The following is a 15,299-nucleotide window of genomic DNA, read 5'->3' on the forward strand; positions in this document are numbered from 1 at the left end:
GAAGAGTATTGAAAAGTGCCAAAATGGGCTTGTGGGAACTTTGTAAAATCTCAATTGACTAATATGATGACAAACTGATCAAACAAAAAAAAAAATGATAATAGAGTGAAAATCTCATCAAATAAATCAAGACCCCCCAAAGAAATAGGACCTATTTTCACTTGTGAACCTGTCATTTGTTTGCTATATTTGGAGTGAGGTGGAGAGGGAAAACTACTTTTTTTTTATCTTATTAGTTAACTTCCACCAAAATCTACATAATTAACTTCGCCAAAACCATCTTCCTACCTCCCTTTCTATTCAATGCCGAACTTCATAGTTTTCAATAATGCCTAAACAAACTCCAACATTTCCACTCTCTTAATATAAAACAGTTCTTAAGCTTGTGTGTCTTCTTTGATCATAAAGAAGTTTTTAGTGTTACTCAACCAAAAAAGAGAACCATACATGGGTTGTAAATATTTAATGTTTTTAACTAACAACAGTTTGTTGTTGTTAATAGGGATCCTTCTTTCATGTTCTTCTTCTGTTAGAGCTTCTGTTTCATATGATCATAAAGCTATAGCTATTAATGGACAAAAAAGAATTCTCATTTCAGGATCTATTCACTATCCTAGAAGTACTCCTGAGGTATAATTCTATCGAAAAATGTGGTTATTCGATACTTCCTTTTTCTTCAACATTTGTAAAGTTTGTTTTTCCAGTTGGTCGTAAATCATTATTCTGTTTCTACCATTTTCTTCCAACTTTTTGCAAATGCTTAGTGGGTGTTTGGTTTGCATTTTTTCAAAAAATCATTTTTTCTTAAAAAACATTTTTATGAAAAAGTATTTATTCTAAAAACAGTTTTTAATAAACATGTTTGGTTGTGATTTTTCTTAAAAGCTATTTTATCAAATCAAATTTCGCACTATGTTTCTCGATATATTTTGGCATATTATGGCATAAATCACTAAAATCTAAAACATCCTGTGAGACTGTGAGTTCATTTGCATTGAGGACCCAAAATGTTTCCTTTAGAAAAAAATAGTTTTTTAAGTTGAAAAACAAGTTTTACCTAATTATCATAAAACAAGTTTTTGGGACCAAAAAATGTTTTTTGGATGAAAAACTATTTTTTTTAAAATAGAAACCAAACACATTTATTTTTTCAAAAAATGTTTTTTCACTAATAAACATTTTTTGACAATAAATAAATAGGATCCAAACACCCCTAAGTTTTATTTTTTTTCTCTCTTTGCATGTCATTCATTTGTAGTCATATTATTTATTTGGTAAACAATATTTGTTGCAGATGTGGCCTGATCTTATTCAGAAGGCAAAAGATGGAGGTTTGGATGTAATCCAGACTTATGTTTTCTGGAATGGTCATGAACCTTCCCAAGGCAAAGTAGTGAAAAATGCTTCAGTTTTCATCCTTTTTCTTATTACTTTAAAATTTTCAATTTGCATGGGTAATAAGATTTAATGATCTTCTTCTGTTAAAGTAGTACTATTTCGAGGGAAGATATGATCTAGTTCGCTTCGTCAAGTTGGTACATCAAGCAGGACTTTACGTTCATCTTCGAATTGGCCCTTATGTTTGTGCAGAATGGAACTTCGGGTACGTACACATTTACGAACGCAAGTTGTTTTTCGATTTTCAGTTAATAATATGTTCTTTTAATGCAGAGGATTTCCTGTCTGGCTCAAGTATGTTCCTGGTATCAGTTTCAGAACAGATAATGAGCCTTTCAAGGTTGTTAACTCGATTTCTTATTTCTCCGTTTATTCATGTTCATTTAAATTTGTTCAATGGACTTACATATGTTCTTTCAAATGATCGCAAAACGAAGGCTGCTATGCAAAGATTTACAGAACATATTGTCAACCTAATGAAGGCAGATAATTTGTTCCAAATTCAGGGAGGTCCAATAATTCTTTCGCAGGTACATGGATCATTTTTTCTTTCTAGGATATGTTTCTTGAAATGTCATTAGTTACTGCCACTTATATCATTTTAATTCAAATAAACTTAGAATCCGAAAAAAAGAGTCTGATGGATCTCTTGTTTGAATGTGAGTCACAGATAGAGAACGAATTTGGACCAGTGGAGTTCGAAATCGGTGCTCCTGGTCGTGCCTATACTAAATGGGCAGCAAATATGGCTGTGGGTCTAGGCACAGGAGTTCCCTGGGTCATGTGCAAGCAAGACGATGCACCTGACCCCATTGTATGCGCCTCTGCGCACTTACCCTTTTCTTTTCATATTGTTTAAAAGATTTTCATAATCTTCATCGACACCTTTTCTTAACTTCTATGTAATGGTTTTGTTCTAGATAAACGCTTGCAACGATTTTTACTGTGATTGGTTCTCTCCTAACAAGCCAAATAAGCCCACCATGTGGACCGAAAACTGGACTGGCTGGTAAGTTTCCAGAATATGTTGCAGTAAAAACTCCCCACTGTCTCCAGCAACTTATCCTTCTTTTGGTCTGGTCGGCAGGTATACTGGGTGGGGAACTCCTGTTCCTCACCGACCAGCTGAAGACATAGCATATTCAGTGGCACAGTTTATACAGAAAGGTGGATCATTCATGAACTACTACATGGTAGGCTTATGTTTTTTGCTTGAAGACTAAATATCCAACTTACGCTGTCCTGGACTGTTGGACCTTAGGCTCTTACTCCATTTTCTTTTACAGTACCACGGAGGAACAAATTTCGGTCGTACTTCAGGGCGATTCATTGCCACTAGCTATGACTATGATGCTCCAATCGATGAATTTGGTAACTAATAAACAAGCTTGGGAAATCTTGACACTGGTTCCTAATATATTATGATTAGTAGTCTTATTAGTTATTACCATCACCTTATTCCTGAAGCATATATAATATTCTGAACAATTCAAGCAACACAGTAAGAAAGAGACAGAAGATTCTGGATCATTACATGAATTCAACTAAACTATTTTCAGGTTGTTTGACTTTGTGTTTGTAAAATATCTCTAGGATTACTAAATGAACCCAAATATGGCCACCTGAGAGATCTCCATAAAGCGATAAAGATGTGTGAGCCTGCGCTAGTTTATTCAGAACCCACTATCACAAAACTAGGGAACCAACAAGAGGTTCATTTCTTCGTCAATCCTTAACTCTATCCTGCAAACCATCTCAATGCTTAACCCAGTTGTGCAACTGATCCTCGTCACTTCTTTGTTCTCCAGGCTCATGTTTTCAACTATCAGGCAGGAGGTTGTGCTGCATTCTTGGGGAACTATGACCAAAAATCTGATGCAACAATGACCTTTAGGGGATTGCAATATACTTTGCCTCCATGGTCCATCAGCATCCTTCCTGACTGCAAGAACCCTGTTTTCAACACTGCAAAAGTGAGGATCAGACTCTAGCTAAGTCTGTCCTTACATTTCTCTTTAAGATTCACACTTGAGCAATTAGAGATTTTGTTATCACTTGGTGATCGATCAATACTGAAATATCTCACATAACATCCAAATTACTGTGCAGATAGGCTCTCAAAGCTCACAGACCAAGTACTCGCCAGTTTTGCAAAATTTTCCTTGGAAGTCACACAACGAACAAGCAGCCTCCTATGATGACAAATCGATTACAAAGGCCGGGTTGATGGAGCAGATTAATATTACAAGAGATGCTTCAGACTATTTGTGGTACTCAACAGAGTGAGTAGTTCGCCCATCAACACTCTCACTTTATCAGTTTTAGTTGGTCTTCTTTACCTCTAATCCAAAGTCTCCTCTTCGTTCAGTGTCAAAATAGACCCGAATGAAGGGTTCCTAAGAAATGGAAACTCTCCTGTGCTCACAGTGCAATCAGCAGGTCATGCTTTGCATGTTTTCATCAATGGTCAACTATCAGGTAGACAGATGATTTTTTGCAAATGCAAACACGAAGTTACAATAGTTCCTATCACCATCAATCACAAATGCTTATCTGTACTTTCATGATTGTTTGTTATCTTGTAACTTTTTGTTTGGCAGGCACTGCACACGGGAGTGCCGATAACCCAAAGCTCACATTTAGTGGCAAAGTGAAGCTTATAGCTGGGGTTAACAAGATTTCTCTATTAAGCGTTGCTGTTGGTCTCGCGGTTTGTTCTCTATCACATATGTTCAATGTGTTCCATATTTTACTCTGCTCGTGTTTAGATGTATCAGAATCTGATTGTGGCTACACTGTTGTTTATGAGTGAGTTATAGAATGTTGGTGTACATTTTGAGACGTGGAATGTTGGGGTTCTTGGTCCCATTATGCTGAATGGCCTCAATGAGGGGAAGAGAGACTTGACATTGCAGAAATGGTCTTATAAGGTTTGCTTTCTTGCCATTCTCTTCTTTGAGCTTCCTTCATCACGACACCAAGAAAGAGGATAAGCCTTGTATTCTTCAATGCAGATTGGTTTAGATGGTGAAAACATGGGCCTCTACTCACTCCAAGGTGCTAACAAAGTTCAGTGGGTCGATGAAGCTTCATTGGCTCAAAAGCAACCCTTGACATGGTACAAGGTGAGGATTGTGACTTGAGAGATACCACCGATGTATTAATCTTTTGAATTTGCGAATAGAGTATCAAGTTATAATTTTGATGTTTTTAAAAAAAAAACTTCTTCGCTTTGGCACTTGTAGACCAGCTTCAAGGCAATACCTGGTAATGATCCATTGGCTTTAGATATGGGTAGCATGTCAAAAGGTGAGGTATGGATAAATGGACAGAGCGTTGGACGCTACTGGACTGCATACAAATCATATGGTTCTTGTGGTGATTGCAACTATGCTGGAACATACAGTGCAAAAAAATGCCAGCGTTATTGTGGAGAACCATCCCAAAGATGGTGAGAAAGAGCTTCCCGAGTACAATCGATTCAAATGGTTCTCAAAAACCCATATAAATTGTATACTAGTATTAACCCCCCACTAAATGAGCCAATTAGGATCCCCCAATACATACAATTTGGGGGGAGGGGGGGGGGAGGCAATTGGCTGATCTAGTGTGTGTGTTGTGTTTTTTTTAGGGGGGTCCTAATTTCCCATTTAGTGTGGGAAAATCCTAATTGGCTCATCTAGTGGGGGTAATACTAGTTAACCCTAGATTGTTCAAGTAGGAAACTTTTGGACGTAACTCAAAACGTTTTATCTCAGGTATCATGTTCCTCGTTCATGGCTGAATCCTACTGATAACCAATTGGTTGTGTTTGAAGAAATGGGTGGTGACCCGAGTGGGATCTCTTTGCTAAAAAAGACGGTAAATAGTGTTTGTTCAGAAATTTTTGATTGGCAGCCAAATTTGAAGAGTTATTTGAGTCTCACATCTGGAAAAGCACCCTTGAGACCAGTAGCCCACCTATGGTGTGCTCCAGGGGAGAAAATCTCGTCAATAAAGTTTGCAAGCTACGGAACTCCACTAGGAGTATGTGGGAGCTATAAGGAAGGCAGCTGCCATGCCCACAAGTCATATGATGCTTTTAAGGTATATTGAACTTTCTTATTCCACTTATCATGGATATTATGATTGTTTTTACCGCAACATTTATGCCGAACAAGTACCCGACTAAGTCTACTTAGGATGGCCTAAATCCATGTTTGCAGCTAGTTTTGCATGGTCTGTTACTCGAATTCGAACACACTAATCCTAATTTATTTCTCATACAGAGTAATGTAAAGAATTTTATAGACTTGTCACCTGTTCAGCTCAACTCGTTTTCTTGATAGTTGCATTTTTTTCTCGTAACATTCTTCACAAAAAATTCACGTCTCTGGCAGATTTGCATTGGACAACAAGGGTGCTCTGTAATTGCAGCTCCTGAGTTGTTTGGAGGAGATCCTTGTCCCAGTCTCATGAAGAAGCTTGCAGTCGAGGCTATCTGCAGCTGATCTGGTCACTGTCCAAAGTGCAGCAAATAAAGATCATTAGTTAACCCTTTTGGTTCCTAAACAGACTGACCTACACAGACAGGTTTTAAGCGTTTGTTTATAATCTGTACAAAAAGAGGTGTTTCAGAGAAAATACAAAGTTGTAATTTGCAACAAATCCTTAGGCCAATTAAAAGCCCATATTGACGAATGAATCACATAGTAATAAAATGTTAGATTCGAAAATGCATCATTAGACTTGTGTAATAGCCTTCTAGTACAGTTGACCCACTTATTAACAGCTTTTTATCAATCATTATATGGTGGATTAGCATCATTAGACTTGTGTAATAGCCTTCTAGTACAGTTGACCCCTTATTAATGGCTTTTTATCAATCATTATATGGTGGATTATTATACAGTAATAGTACCAAGTGGATTTCTATTCCAAGGTAGAACATATCTGACCGTTCCAATGTTTTACACTTATTGACTCTGTTTTCCAGTTTCTATTCAAACTTCAAAGCATCAGTAGCAAACTCTTCTGATAGCATTCAACCCAAAAAGATGTACTTATTGAAAGAAAGTTTACCCAGCCATTGCCTATGTTAGTTTGATTAAATGCACTTGTAAGAATAAATTACAACTATTTGTAACAAAGAATGAGTTCACTTACATGCATTTGACAGTTTGTCAAGAAATTGATGCCCATCCTTAGGCTTGCTAGGAAATCATCAACCACTCCCACCATTATGGTCTCTCTCCCTCCTATTATCTTTGGCAGTCTCTCAAGATTAATCATACCAAATCATAGAGAAATCTGATTGGATTCCTTCACCAGGAAAAACTTTCCTAAGTAACCAACCACAAGTATTAGACTCATGGAAGTAACTATTCATGGGAGTTTCTGTAAGAACTTTTCCACCACTGCTGTGACAATATCCTGAATTGCTACAAAAGAACCATATATTTGAAAATGGCATCTGGCTGCCACAAAACTGGAACCAGATATTTGTAAAAGGCATCTCGCAACCGTATCTACATAACTTTTATTGCAAGTCTATTTTACAGTGTAAGGCACTAAGAACATCCTCGAGAGGCTTGGAACGTTTGATGATGTCTCCCTCTTGATAACTCCATCTTTCCAGTCTTTTGTGGAGATCAAATAACATGGACATTTTACAGGTATCCCAATCTTTGATATCTTCAAGCAGCCTCTTGATACACTTTACTATGAACCTGACAGCTTTCATTTTCAACTGGCAAACAAAACTCAACCTGTTCTCATCGGTTTCAAATATTGAGGATGACATACTTTCTATGACATCAAATAAATCAAACACAAGACGGACTCCTGCTACAGCATCATCAGTAGATTTGCGCTTCTGAATTTCATCCTTCAACTCAATATCTCGAGTTCCTGTTGACCGAAGGATATCACCTGTCGCAACATAGTGAAGCAACAATTCACATCCCTCCTCATGTAAATTGGAGTGTCCAATAAAGATGCCCAATGAAATCTTTCTGAATAATAAGTTTTGCAGCTGGAAAGATGTATTCTGTTTCCAAGCTCCTTTGAATAGGGACCTTTTGATAATATCTGTCCAGTACCTTACATGACAGTCATGAAAATCCTTGAGCCAGAGTCTCAAAGCCTGACTATGAATCTCTTTGGCGGCCACATTATCCTTCCCTTTGTCACGGAGTTCAAGTTTTCTTAAATTCTTGGTGCAACCAGATGTACCCTTTTTCATATTTGAGCTACACCGTTTTATCCAAGATTCAGATATTTGGATTAAATTTTTAACCAGGAGATCATGATGGATTTCACTCATGGGGCTAATAATATACGCAAGATATCTAGCAGCTGCAGTACAACATTGTTCTGCATCACATGTGTGCTCAGTTGTCACAGCACTTGTTATGCATCTGGACCAAAATGCAAATTGACAACCATTCTTGGAGAAGAGCAATATTGCTGCGAAAAAGAACCATTCAGGGAAGGCTATCAGCTGAGCCCTGCAACATAACAGAGAAAGACATCTAAATAGTTTAGGGCAGCAAAGCATTGAAATATACAGATGCACACTTGTGCTAACAAAGAGTCGTAATTTACCATGTAGATCTGTAATTTATCAACTTTTTCCATGTTGTATTATCTTCAAAAGTTTGATGCGAACACTTCTGAGCGAGAATATCTGATTCCCTGATATGATGAGCTAAGCCAAGAAAACTTTCACAAGAGAAAGGTCCCAATAACACAGCCAGCATGTTGTGTTCATTTGCAAAATAAGCATCAGAAAACGGCAGCTGTGACCCCACTTCCATTGATAGACTCCACCCCATTGGCTGGGAAAGTACATCCAGCACTGATGAAACTAACTTGATTTGAAACTCTAGTATGGACGCCAAGCCCCTAGTCAAATAAGCACCCCATTGATCTGGTAAACATCATTATGAGCTTGATAGGTGCCTAAGTAATTATAACCCACAATGTGTTGTCTAGATAAGAAATACAAGTTGGCCAAAAGGTATCTAGCAAAAGTATTTCAGATTGACTAAAAGGTAGTCTAACAAATAAATGTGTTTTTGCTACATGTCCTACTTAAATGCAAAAAACTGTAGAACTAATACATGCTGCTCCATGACATCCATAGGACCAGATTCAGGTAAAACAACATATTCTATGAAGTTGAAAGAAATTGAGAGATAGAGTATGCCTTAATATATAGCCTATTTATGTCTTCAGAAAACATATTGGATAATCATAAGAATGGACAGACAAAATATATAGGACTTCTTCACAACTGAAAGACAGATTGAACTTATAATTCATATAAAACTAAAATTCAATTTTTTCAACAATACGAACAAACAACTAGCAATAGCAATGGCTGGTTCATTTACTTGTTTGGAAAAGAACTTACGTTATCAGGAACCAGTTGTGCAATAGAGTCCTTGTCTCAATAAATTTGGTCGGGGAAAGTGCCAAGCACACAACTACAGAACGCCAAGTCAATCGATCATGCAGTTCTTTCTTCAAATCCAGAAAGGGCCTTTCCACAACTTCCCGTAACACTTCTGAAACATCATGCTTTAGAGTCAGCGGGTCAAGATACCACAAAAGTAACCTGAAAAGAATTCAAACAAAAGAAAAAATTCAAAGAACTATTGAGTGAACTATGAAAGCAAAACCTTCAAACTAAGTTTATGGTGACGAAGGGTGTCTTTTAGAGACATGATGTTGAGCTCAACAGAGAGCTTGTAAGAGACATTGGCATGATAAATATACTATTCTTTTTTCCACTTCCAAGTATAAAAGAAAAGCTTTTAAGCTGATTGAAGTATTTTATCTCTAAACAATACAAGGCATCAACATTCTGTTACAAAACTATACAAGCAAATGCATCACACCTCAATGGTATCTTATTATTGGTGACTGAAATATCTTCATGGAAAAGATGCTGAATCTCCAATAGAGAAGCATTTATCCCACATCCTGATTCCAAACTAAGAACAGGGGTACGCGGGGACAAACCCTCATAACAAGACGCTGATACCGCCACTCGTAATACAGCACCCAATAGCATCTCTTTAAGTGTCTCTGCAACATTTTAAAAATGCTTAAGACCCAACTCTCAACAAATGGAATTAACAAAAAAAAATACTTACCATGTTTCTCTAACTTTCCAGCAATGCCGAAACATGCTTGAATCAATTTCACACAATTCCCTCTCGAAATCAAAGTCCCAATCCTCAAACACTCCTCTTTCTCAAAACTACTTAATACTTGACAAGATATACAAGAATTTAAAACAGAAACAATAGTGCCCACCATGCATTTTAACTCCTCATCAAAAACCTATGTAAAGAAATATACTTTATCAGATAACAATAAGTAATAATGAATAAGAAATGAAAAATGGGGATGCAACTGACCTGGGGAGCTTTGAAACACATTAAAGAAAGGGCTTTGTGTAAAACCCTAACCCTAGATTCATCTTCATTTATTAAGTTTAGAGATTGATTTAAGGAAGCAAGTTGTGGACAAGGGTCTGTTTGGATGCGTGAAGCAAGTTGTGATAAAAGAGTAATTATTTCCTCTACCTTGTTCATTGTTCAATCAAATTAACCGACTTCCAAACACTACACAAAACTACTGTTTGTAGTACGCGCCTAATAATACGATGTTTCAAACAAGGCCCAAAATATCGATATATCGGTGTATCCAAAAAACGATATATATCGGATATATAGGATATATTTATTTTTTTTGTGATCAGTCCAAACTATTTAAAATATCAAAAATAATGGAAATATAATATTGGAAATATTGGATTTATATTAAAAAACAGTCAAAAAGTCAACCAATATATATCGTAAATATCAGATATATTGATTATATCGGCAATATAAAGTTTTATATCGGAAAATTCCGATATATATATTGAAAAAAAAGAGTTCTATATTCGGTGAATATATATCGAAAATATCGATATCGGTGTACTAAAATACCGATATATATCGGTAATATATCAAATATATCGACAATATTTTGGTCCATGGTTTCAAATACCGAATCTACCCTTGATCTTTTTTATATATAAAGGGCACATGCCACTACTAACTAGTATACTGCTATGGAGTGAGGGAGAGAGAGAGAGATTGAGAGTGCGTGGAGAGGAGAGGGACGAAGAATGAAGACAGATAGACAGAAACCAACCAAATGACTTTTTGTCCACATACCCCCCACTCGGCCCAGAATGTTTGCTCTGCTCACTTGACTAACTCATGGATACCGGAAAATTTGCCATTACAAAAATAGTGACACTGATTTAGTTTAATAATTTTACACATTTGTCGTTGTTTTCTTACTTTCAGTGTTACTTTTAGATTTGAACAAAATTTACAACCCAAGTGGGGCTGCTTTCACAATGGATACGAGATGGAATAGATTCTACTCTCAAGTATGCATCTTAATTCACGATCAAAAAAGTTGAAGCAGCGGCCTCCTCGTAACTCATTGGCGGTTTCAGATAGTTCTAGCTCTGGTTGAAAATCCTGGTAAATCCATAAATATCAGATAAAGACGACCAACTACAAAAACTGTTGGCGTATTAACTTCTAAACTGATTTTCAGAAATAGAAAACTGTAGCTTGCTTTTTAATGTCTTCGATGAGATCATAATTCCTAGCCACCTCTTTATGAGTTTTTACTTGACAAACATAAAGTTGCATGACACGGTAAACACCCAAGTCAAGAATCTACCTTTTGGGAGGTCTATGTGAATCTGTATGCCTTCTTTGCAGAGTCGAGTGTATTGGAAAGGAGCATTGCAACTGTCATTGGTCCCACTCCTCCAGGCACAGGGGTTATGGCTGAAACCACCCTCACTGCTTCTTCATAGCAAACATCTCCTGTGAGAGTATAGCCATGCTCGCTATTGGGGTCCTGCGCATTTGTTCATAACAAGAGATACATTCAAAATGCATCAGTTAATCCCACAAATGCTTCCTCATATACTTATCTTATTTTTGAGCTCTAAAAGCACTGAATTATATAGATTCCCCATGTATTTACTTTTATATGCACCATATCCCATCTCTAAGCTTGAGCTTTTAAGAGCTTTTCAAGGAAGAGCATGCACTCATCTTTAGTTGGTTTACCATGACACCTCCACATCCAACATATCCTTCTATGAGATAAGTAAAGCAAGAGGTCTCACCTCAACTGGATTTGTCCCTACATCGATCACAACAGCACCGGGTTTCAGCCAACTGCCACGTACAAGATTGGACACTCCAGCGGCAGAAACTACAATGTCAGCTTCACGAGTAACTGTGTCTGGGTTCTTTGAGAAGGCATGTACAGTGGTAACTGTGGCATGGTGCCTCTGCCAGACAGCAAAACATCACTCTTTGACACTTTCTTTAATGATGCTAAAATGTATATTAAACGAATGACAGTAAAACATAAAAGTTGTACCAGTAGAAGCAAAGAAGTAGGCAACCCGACAATGTTACTCCTCCCAATAACCACTGCATTCTTCCCCATGATTTCCACATTGGACCGCAACAACAATTCAATGCATCCTTTAGGTGTGCAGGGGACAAACAGTGGCTCCCTTCCCCTCATGGCGAGATTTCCAATGTTCAGTGGATGGAGGCCATCCACATCTTTGTCTAGGCTCACCACACTCAAAATCTTCTCCCCGTCCATATGCTGCTCCAGAAACGTTTAGTTAGCAATCTCTACAACAGAGAGGTAGAAGCTATAACCTCACATCCAACATTAACTTCCATCGGTGTCATATGGATTCTCACGTAAGAGGTTCGGTTGTTCCATTGGTCACATATGATGATATGATCTATCTCTCTATACCTAAAATACGTATGGTACACAACATTTGATAGCTATGTTTATCTTAAAAGATCAAATGGCAGATAATGGTAAGGTTCCAACCAACGCTCGTCTATGGTGCAACCTCTAAAAGGGTGGGCACTAACAATTTTGCATTTTTGCCACTTCTATGTTACGTGGAAGTCAGGAAACATACATTGTCATTATTTTCCCAAAGACTTACAAGAAACTAAAGTCGGAGCTTTGTCTTAAAGTTGTGGACAATGATACTTAGTAAAGTCACCAATTTAGTAGCCTTTTTAAGAATGAGATACCAATATACCAAAACCTTAGTTTGAAGACAAACACAAACTCAATCGAACAACTATCTTTGAAAAACAGATTATGTAGAATGGATTGAAAAAATAAAATTACAGCAAAGTTTTAGAAATTACTTGGGGAAGTGGGAGCTGCACGAGAATACCATGAACTGATGGATTCTCATTAAAACTCGACACAGCACAAAGCACTTCATCTTCTAGGCAGTCATCAGGAAGGTCAGCCGTTAAAGACATGATTCCAACTTCCTCACAAGCTTTAACTTTATTCCGTACATACACCTGTGAATCCTTTCTTTCGCCTACTAGAATTACAGCTAAGCCAGGAACCTTTCCAATGGCGTTCTTCATTCTGCTTACTTCTTGAGCTATTCCTGATCTTATTTCCTCTGCAATTGAGATCCCGTCGATCACAGAAGCAGTCTGTTCAGCTGTTGTGTGATATCACCAAACAAAACAGCATAGAAGTATATGAGATAAGAGACCCTATACAATAAAACTAGAACGAAACATGTCTGCAGTAAACAATTTATAAACTATACTATATAAATGCTTGAACTAAGCTGGTGGCCTTATTCAATCAATAGTTTGCGGCTACGTATCAACAACATAGTTTTGATGGAAAGAAAGTGCATTGCACCCAAACACAAAAACTACTGTACATCCAAGTTTTGTCAACAATGTAAACACAAAACCAGCAAACGCCATTCAATTTATGTCCATAAACATGCACATATTATAAAACCAAGAAACTAATAATACAAACTATTTGAATAAATGCCCGGAAGAAACGAACAAGATATATGGAAAACTTTAAGCATACCATTGTGATTATGAGAAGATGGCGTTTTCTTCAGTACACTTGGTTTCCATATTTCGGGTAGGTCGAGGCCGAGGATTTGCGGAGTTTTAAGGAAAGAGTTGTTGTTAGAATTGGTATTGTAAGAAGGAGAAGAAGAAGAAAAGAGGTAAGGTCTACGATTAGTTCTTGTAAATTTGTGCCATGCTGATGCTACTTGTCGTTGCATTTTTAAGCCTGTGTTTCTAACTTTCTATGTCACTGATATGATAAGTGAATTAAGTGATAACTGAACTCAACTAGTTTAACTAACTCTGCCTCTGTAACTGTGTGTCAATTTTGACTTTTCAGATTTTGACACTATGCTAGTCACTGTATTTTGACCGTATGTTTGACGTATGTGTTTGAGACTTTATAATGTGGTCCACAACCAACACAAGTACAAATTTATATAGTTTTCAACTCCACCACTATATTTTTGTAAAATATTATGAAATATATATACTATAATAACTGGGAAGAAGGAATGGGAATGCCGAAGATGAGAGAATACAGGAGTGTACTGAGATAGATATGGATGAAGATGAAACGAGGGGGCAGAAACCAAGTAATCCGCTCACGGATTATTACTAGTATACTGCTATGTAGTGGGGACATGAGCGGAGAGGAATAAGGAGAGTGAGAGTGAGAGTGAAGAGGGAGAGGGAGAGGGAGGAGAGGGGAGAGGGGAGAGGGAGAGATTGAGAAGGCGTGGAGAGAGAGAGGGAGGAAGAGAAGAGACGAAGAATGAGGACAGACAGACATAAACCAACCAAATAACTTTTTGTCTGCATACTCCCCACTCGTCCCAGAACGTTCACTCCGCTCACTTGATTAATTAAATAAATATTTTTTTTGTTCTTAGAATGAGTAGTCTATCACATTTGGCCATAATGAAATTACACATTTGGAACAAATCTTATATACAGTTCAAGTATCAAATCTTACTCTTAGTAGCCTGTATCTAGTATCTAGTAGGGGTGTGCATAAAATTCGCTGAACCGACAAAACCGATTGAACCGAACCAGTTGATTTTGGGTCGGTTATGTTTATGAGTCGGTTCGGTTCGGTTAAGTACGTTTGAAAACCGATAGGGTCGGTTTGGTCATTGGTTTAGAATATATATATTTAATTATTTTAATTTAAAAATATATAAAAACCGGTTAGTTTGGGTCAGTTAACATCGGTTAAACTGTAATCCATCTGGTTCGGTTTGGGTATCGGTTCGGCTGAAAATTAGTTTGGTTCAGTTCCAAAAAAATATAAACCAATAGAGTCAGTTCGGTTGTCAGTTTAGACCCAAACCCAATCCGAACCGACCCGTGCACACCCCTAGTATCTAGTATGATGTATATAGTATATACTAGTATCTAGTATATACATCATATCAAATCCTAGGTAGGCCTATCTTTAAATTCTTACAACAAGTAAATACCCAAATATTCTTAAAATCTTTAAACGAGATATAATGCAATTGTTATTGTTGTTGTTGTTGTTTTTTTTTTTTTTTTTTTTTTTTTTGCAAGTGGAAATTTTATTGATAATGATAACGAGTTTTACAAATAATTAGGACAAGCGTGCAACAGCGCCGTATGTCCTTTATGAATAACAAATCTTATCATCTTAAATACAAACTCGTTAGAGCCAGCTGTCATGACGTTACAGTCTATAACTTTCTACAATCTCTTAAAGAATTCAACAGATTGTTGTGCCAAGAAACCAAAAGTGTCAAAACTGAACGGAATTAAACAATACTGGTTAGCTCTACAAGCCTCTTCGTGTTTCTCAATCTTCCCTGCCACTGCTCTATTAGCTATTTCTTCCACCTCAAAGACTCCATTTCCAAGTGCTACCAACGGAGAGGCTCCAGTTACATCAACACACGCATGTCTCAGCTCCCTTAAAACCGGCCAATT

At 37.2% G+C, this 15,299-nt stretch overlaps 3 protein-coding genes across 3 annotated transcripts; 1 reads left to right on the forward strand and 2 right to left on the reverse strand.

Annotated features, from left to right (window-relative positions):
• Window positions 1–270: 270 nt before the first annotated feature.
• LOC147507035 (beta-galactosidase-like) lies at window positions 271–6,115 on the forward strand. The gene is made up of 19 exons (XM_086599757.1): window positions 271–630; window positions 1,295–1,390; window positions 1,491–1,603; window positions 1,672–1,738; window positions 1,836–1,928; window positions 2,069–2,212; window positions 2,319–2,407; window positions 2,486–2,591; window positions 2,685–2,769; window positions 2,992–3,110; window positions 3,207–3,371; window positions 3,508–3,680; window positions 3,767–3,876; window positions 3,999–4,108; window positions 4,218–4,328; window positions 4,413–4,523; window positions 4,644–4,849; window positions 5,157–5,484; window positions 5,778–6,115. The coding sequence occupies exons 1-19, from the start codon at window positions 448–450 to the stop codon at window positions 5,886–5,888; spliced, it is 2,520 nt and encodes an 839-aa protein (XP_086455883.1). The 5' UTR covers window positions 271–447; the 3' UTR covers window positions 5,889–6,115.
• On the reverse strand, window positions 5,475–10,094 carry LOC147507036 (uncharacterized). The gene is made up of 7 exons (XM_086599759.1): window positions 9,807–10,094; window positions 9,540–9,729; window positions 9,282–9,471; window positions 8,795–8,998; window positions 7,984–8,283; window positions 6,544–7,886; window positions 5,475–5,896 (listed from the first exon to the last, which is right to left on the reverse strand). The coding sequence occupies exons 1-6, from the start codon at window positions 9,981–9,983 to the stop codon at window positions 6,917–6,919; spliced, it is 2,031 nt and encodes a 676-aa protein (XP_086455885.1). The 5' UTR covers window positions 9,984–10,094; the 3' UTR covers window positions 5,475–5,896; window positions 6,544–6,916.
• A 586-nt stretch (window positions 10,095–10,680) lies between these two features.
• Window positions 10,681–13,665, reverse strand: LOC147507037 (bifunctional protein FolD 1, mitochondrial-like). The gene is made up of 6 exons (XM_086599760.1): window positions 13,369–13,665; window positions 12,663–12,976; window positions 11,854–12,090; window positions 11,594–11,761; window positions 11,137–11,319; window positions 10,681–10,928 (listed from the first exon to the last, which is right to left on the reverse strand). The coding sequence occupies exons 1-5, from the start codon at window positions 13,571–13,573 to the stop codon at window positions 11,149–11,151; spliced, it is 1,095 nt and encodes a 364-aa protein (XP_086455886.1). The 5' UTR covers window positions 13,574–13,665; the 3' UTR covers window positions 10,681–10,928; window positions 11,137–11,148.
• Window positions 13,666–15,299: the final 1,634 nt, after the last annotated feature.

This window comes from Coptis chinensis, chromosome 3, assembly GCF_015680905.1.
Source record: "Coptis chinensis isolate HL-2020 chromosome 3, ASM1568090v1, whole genome shotgun sequence".
NCBI classification, from domain to species: Eukaryota; Viridiplantae; Streptophyta; class Magnoliopsida; order Ranunculales; family Ranunculaceae; genus Coptis; species Coptis chinensis.

Bases quoted from the DNA above. Each gene is read 5' to 3' on its own strand.
- LOC147507035 (XM_086599757.1), top strand. From the start codon at position 448: ATGGGTTGTAAATATTTAATGTTTTTAACTAACAACAGTTTGTTGTTG. The intron at 3,681-3,766 runs GTGAGTAGTTCG...CTCTTCGTTCAG, and splicing joins TATTTGTGGTACTCAACAGA to TGTCAAAATAGACCCGAATG. The intron at 4,329-4,412 runs GTTTGCTTTCTT...TCTTCAATGCAG, and splicing joins TGCAGAAATGGTCTTATAAG to ATTGGTTTAGATGGTGAAAA.
- LOC147507036 (XM_086599759.1), bottom strand. From the start codon at position 9,983: ATGAACAAGGTAGAGGAAATAATTACTCTTTTATCACAACTTGCTTCA. The intron at 9,730-9,806 runs GTCAGTTGCATC...TTCTTTACATAG, and splicing joins TGTGTTTCAAAGCTCCCCAG to GTTTTTGATGAGGAGTTAAA. The intron at 7,887-7,983 runs GTAAATTACGAC...GTTATGTTGCAG, and splicing joins ATAAATTACAGATCTACATG to GGCTCAGCTGATAGCCTTCC.
- LOC147507037 (XM_086599760.1), bottom strand. From the start codon at position 13,573: ATGCAACGACAAGTAGCATCAGCATGGCACAAATTTACAAGAACTAAT. The intron at 11,762-11,853 runs GTACAACTTTTA...GCTGTCTGGCAG, and splicing joins CTACTTCTTTGCTTCTACTG to AGGCACCATGCCACAGTTAC. The intron at 11,320-11,593 runs GTGAGACCTCTT...ACAAATGCGCAG, and splicing joins TAGGGACAAATCCAGTTGAG to GACCCCAATAGCGAGCATGG.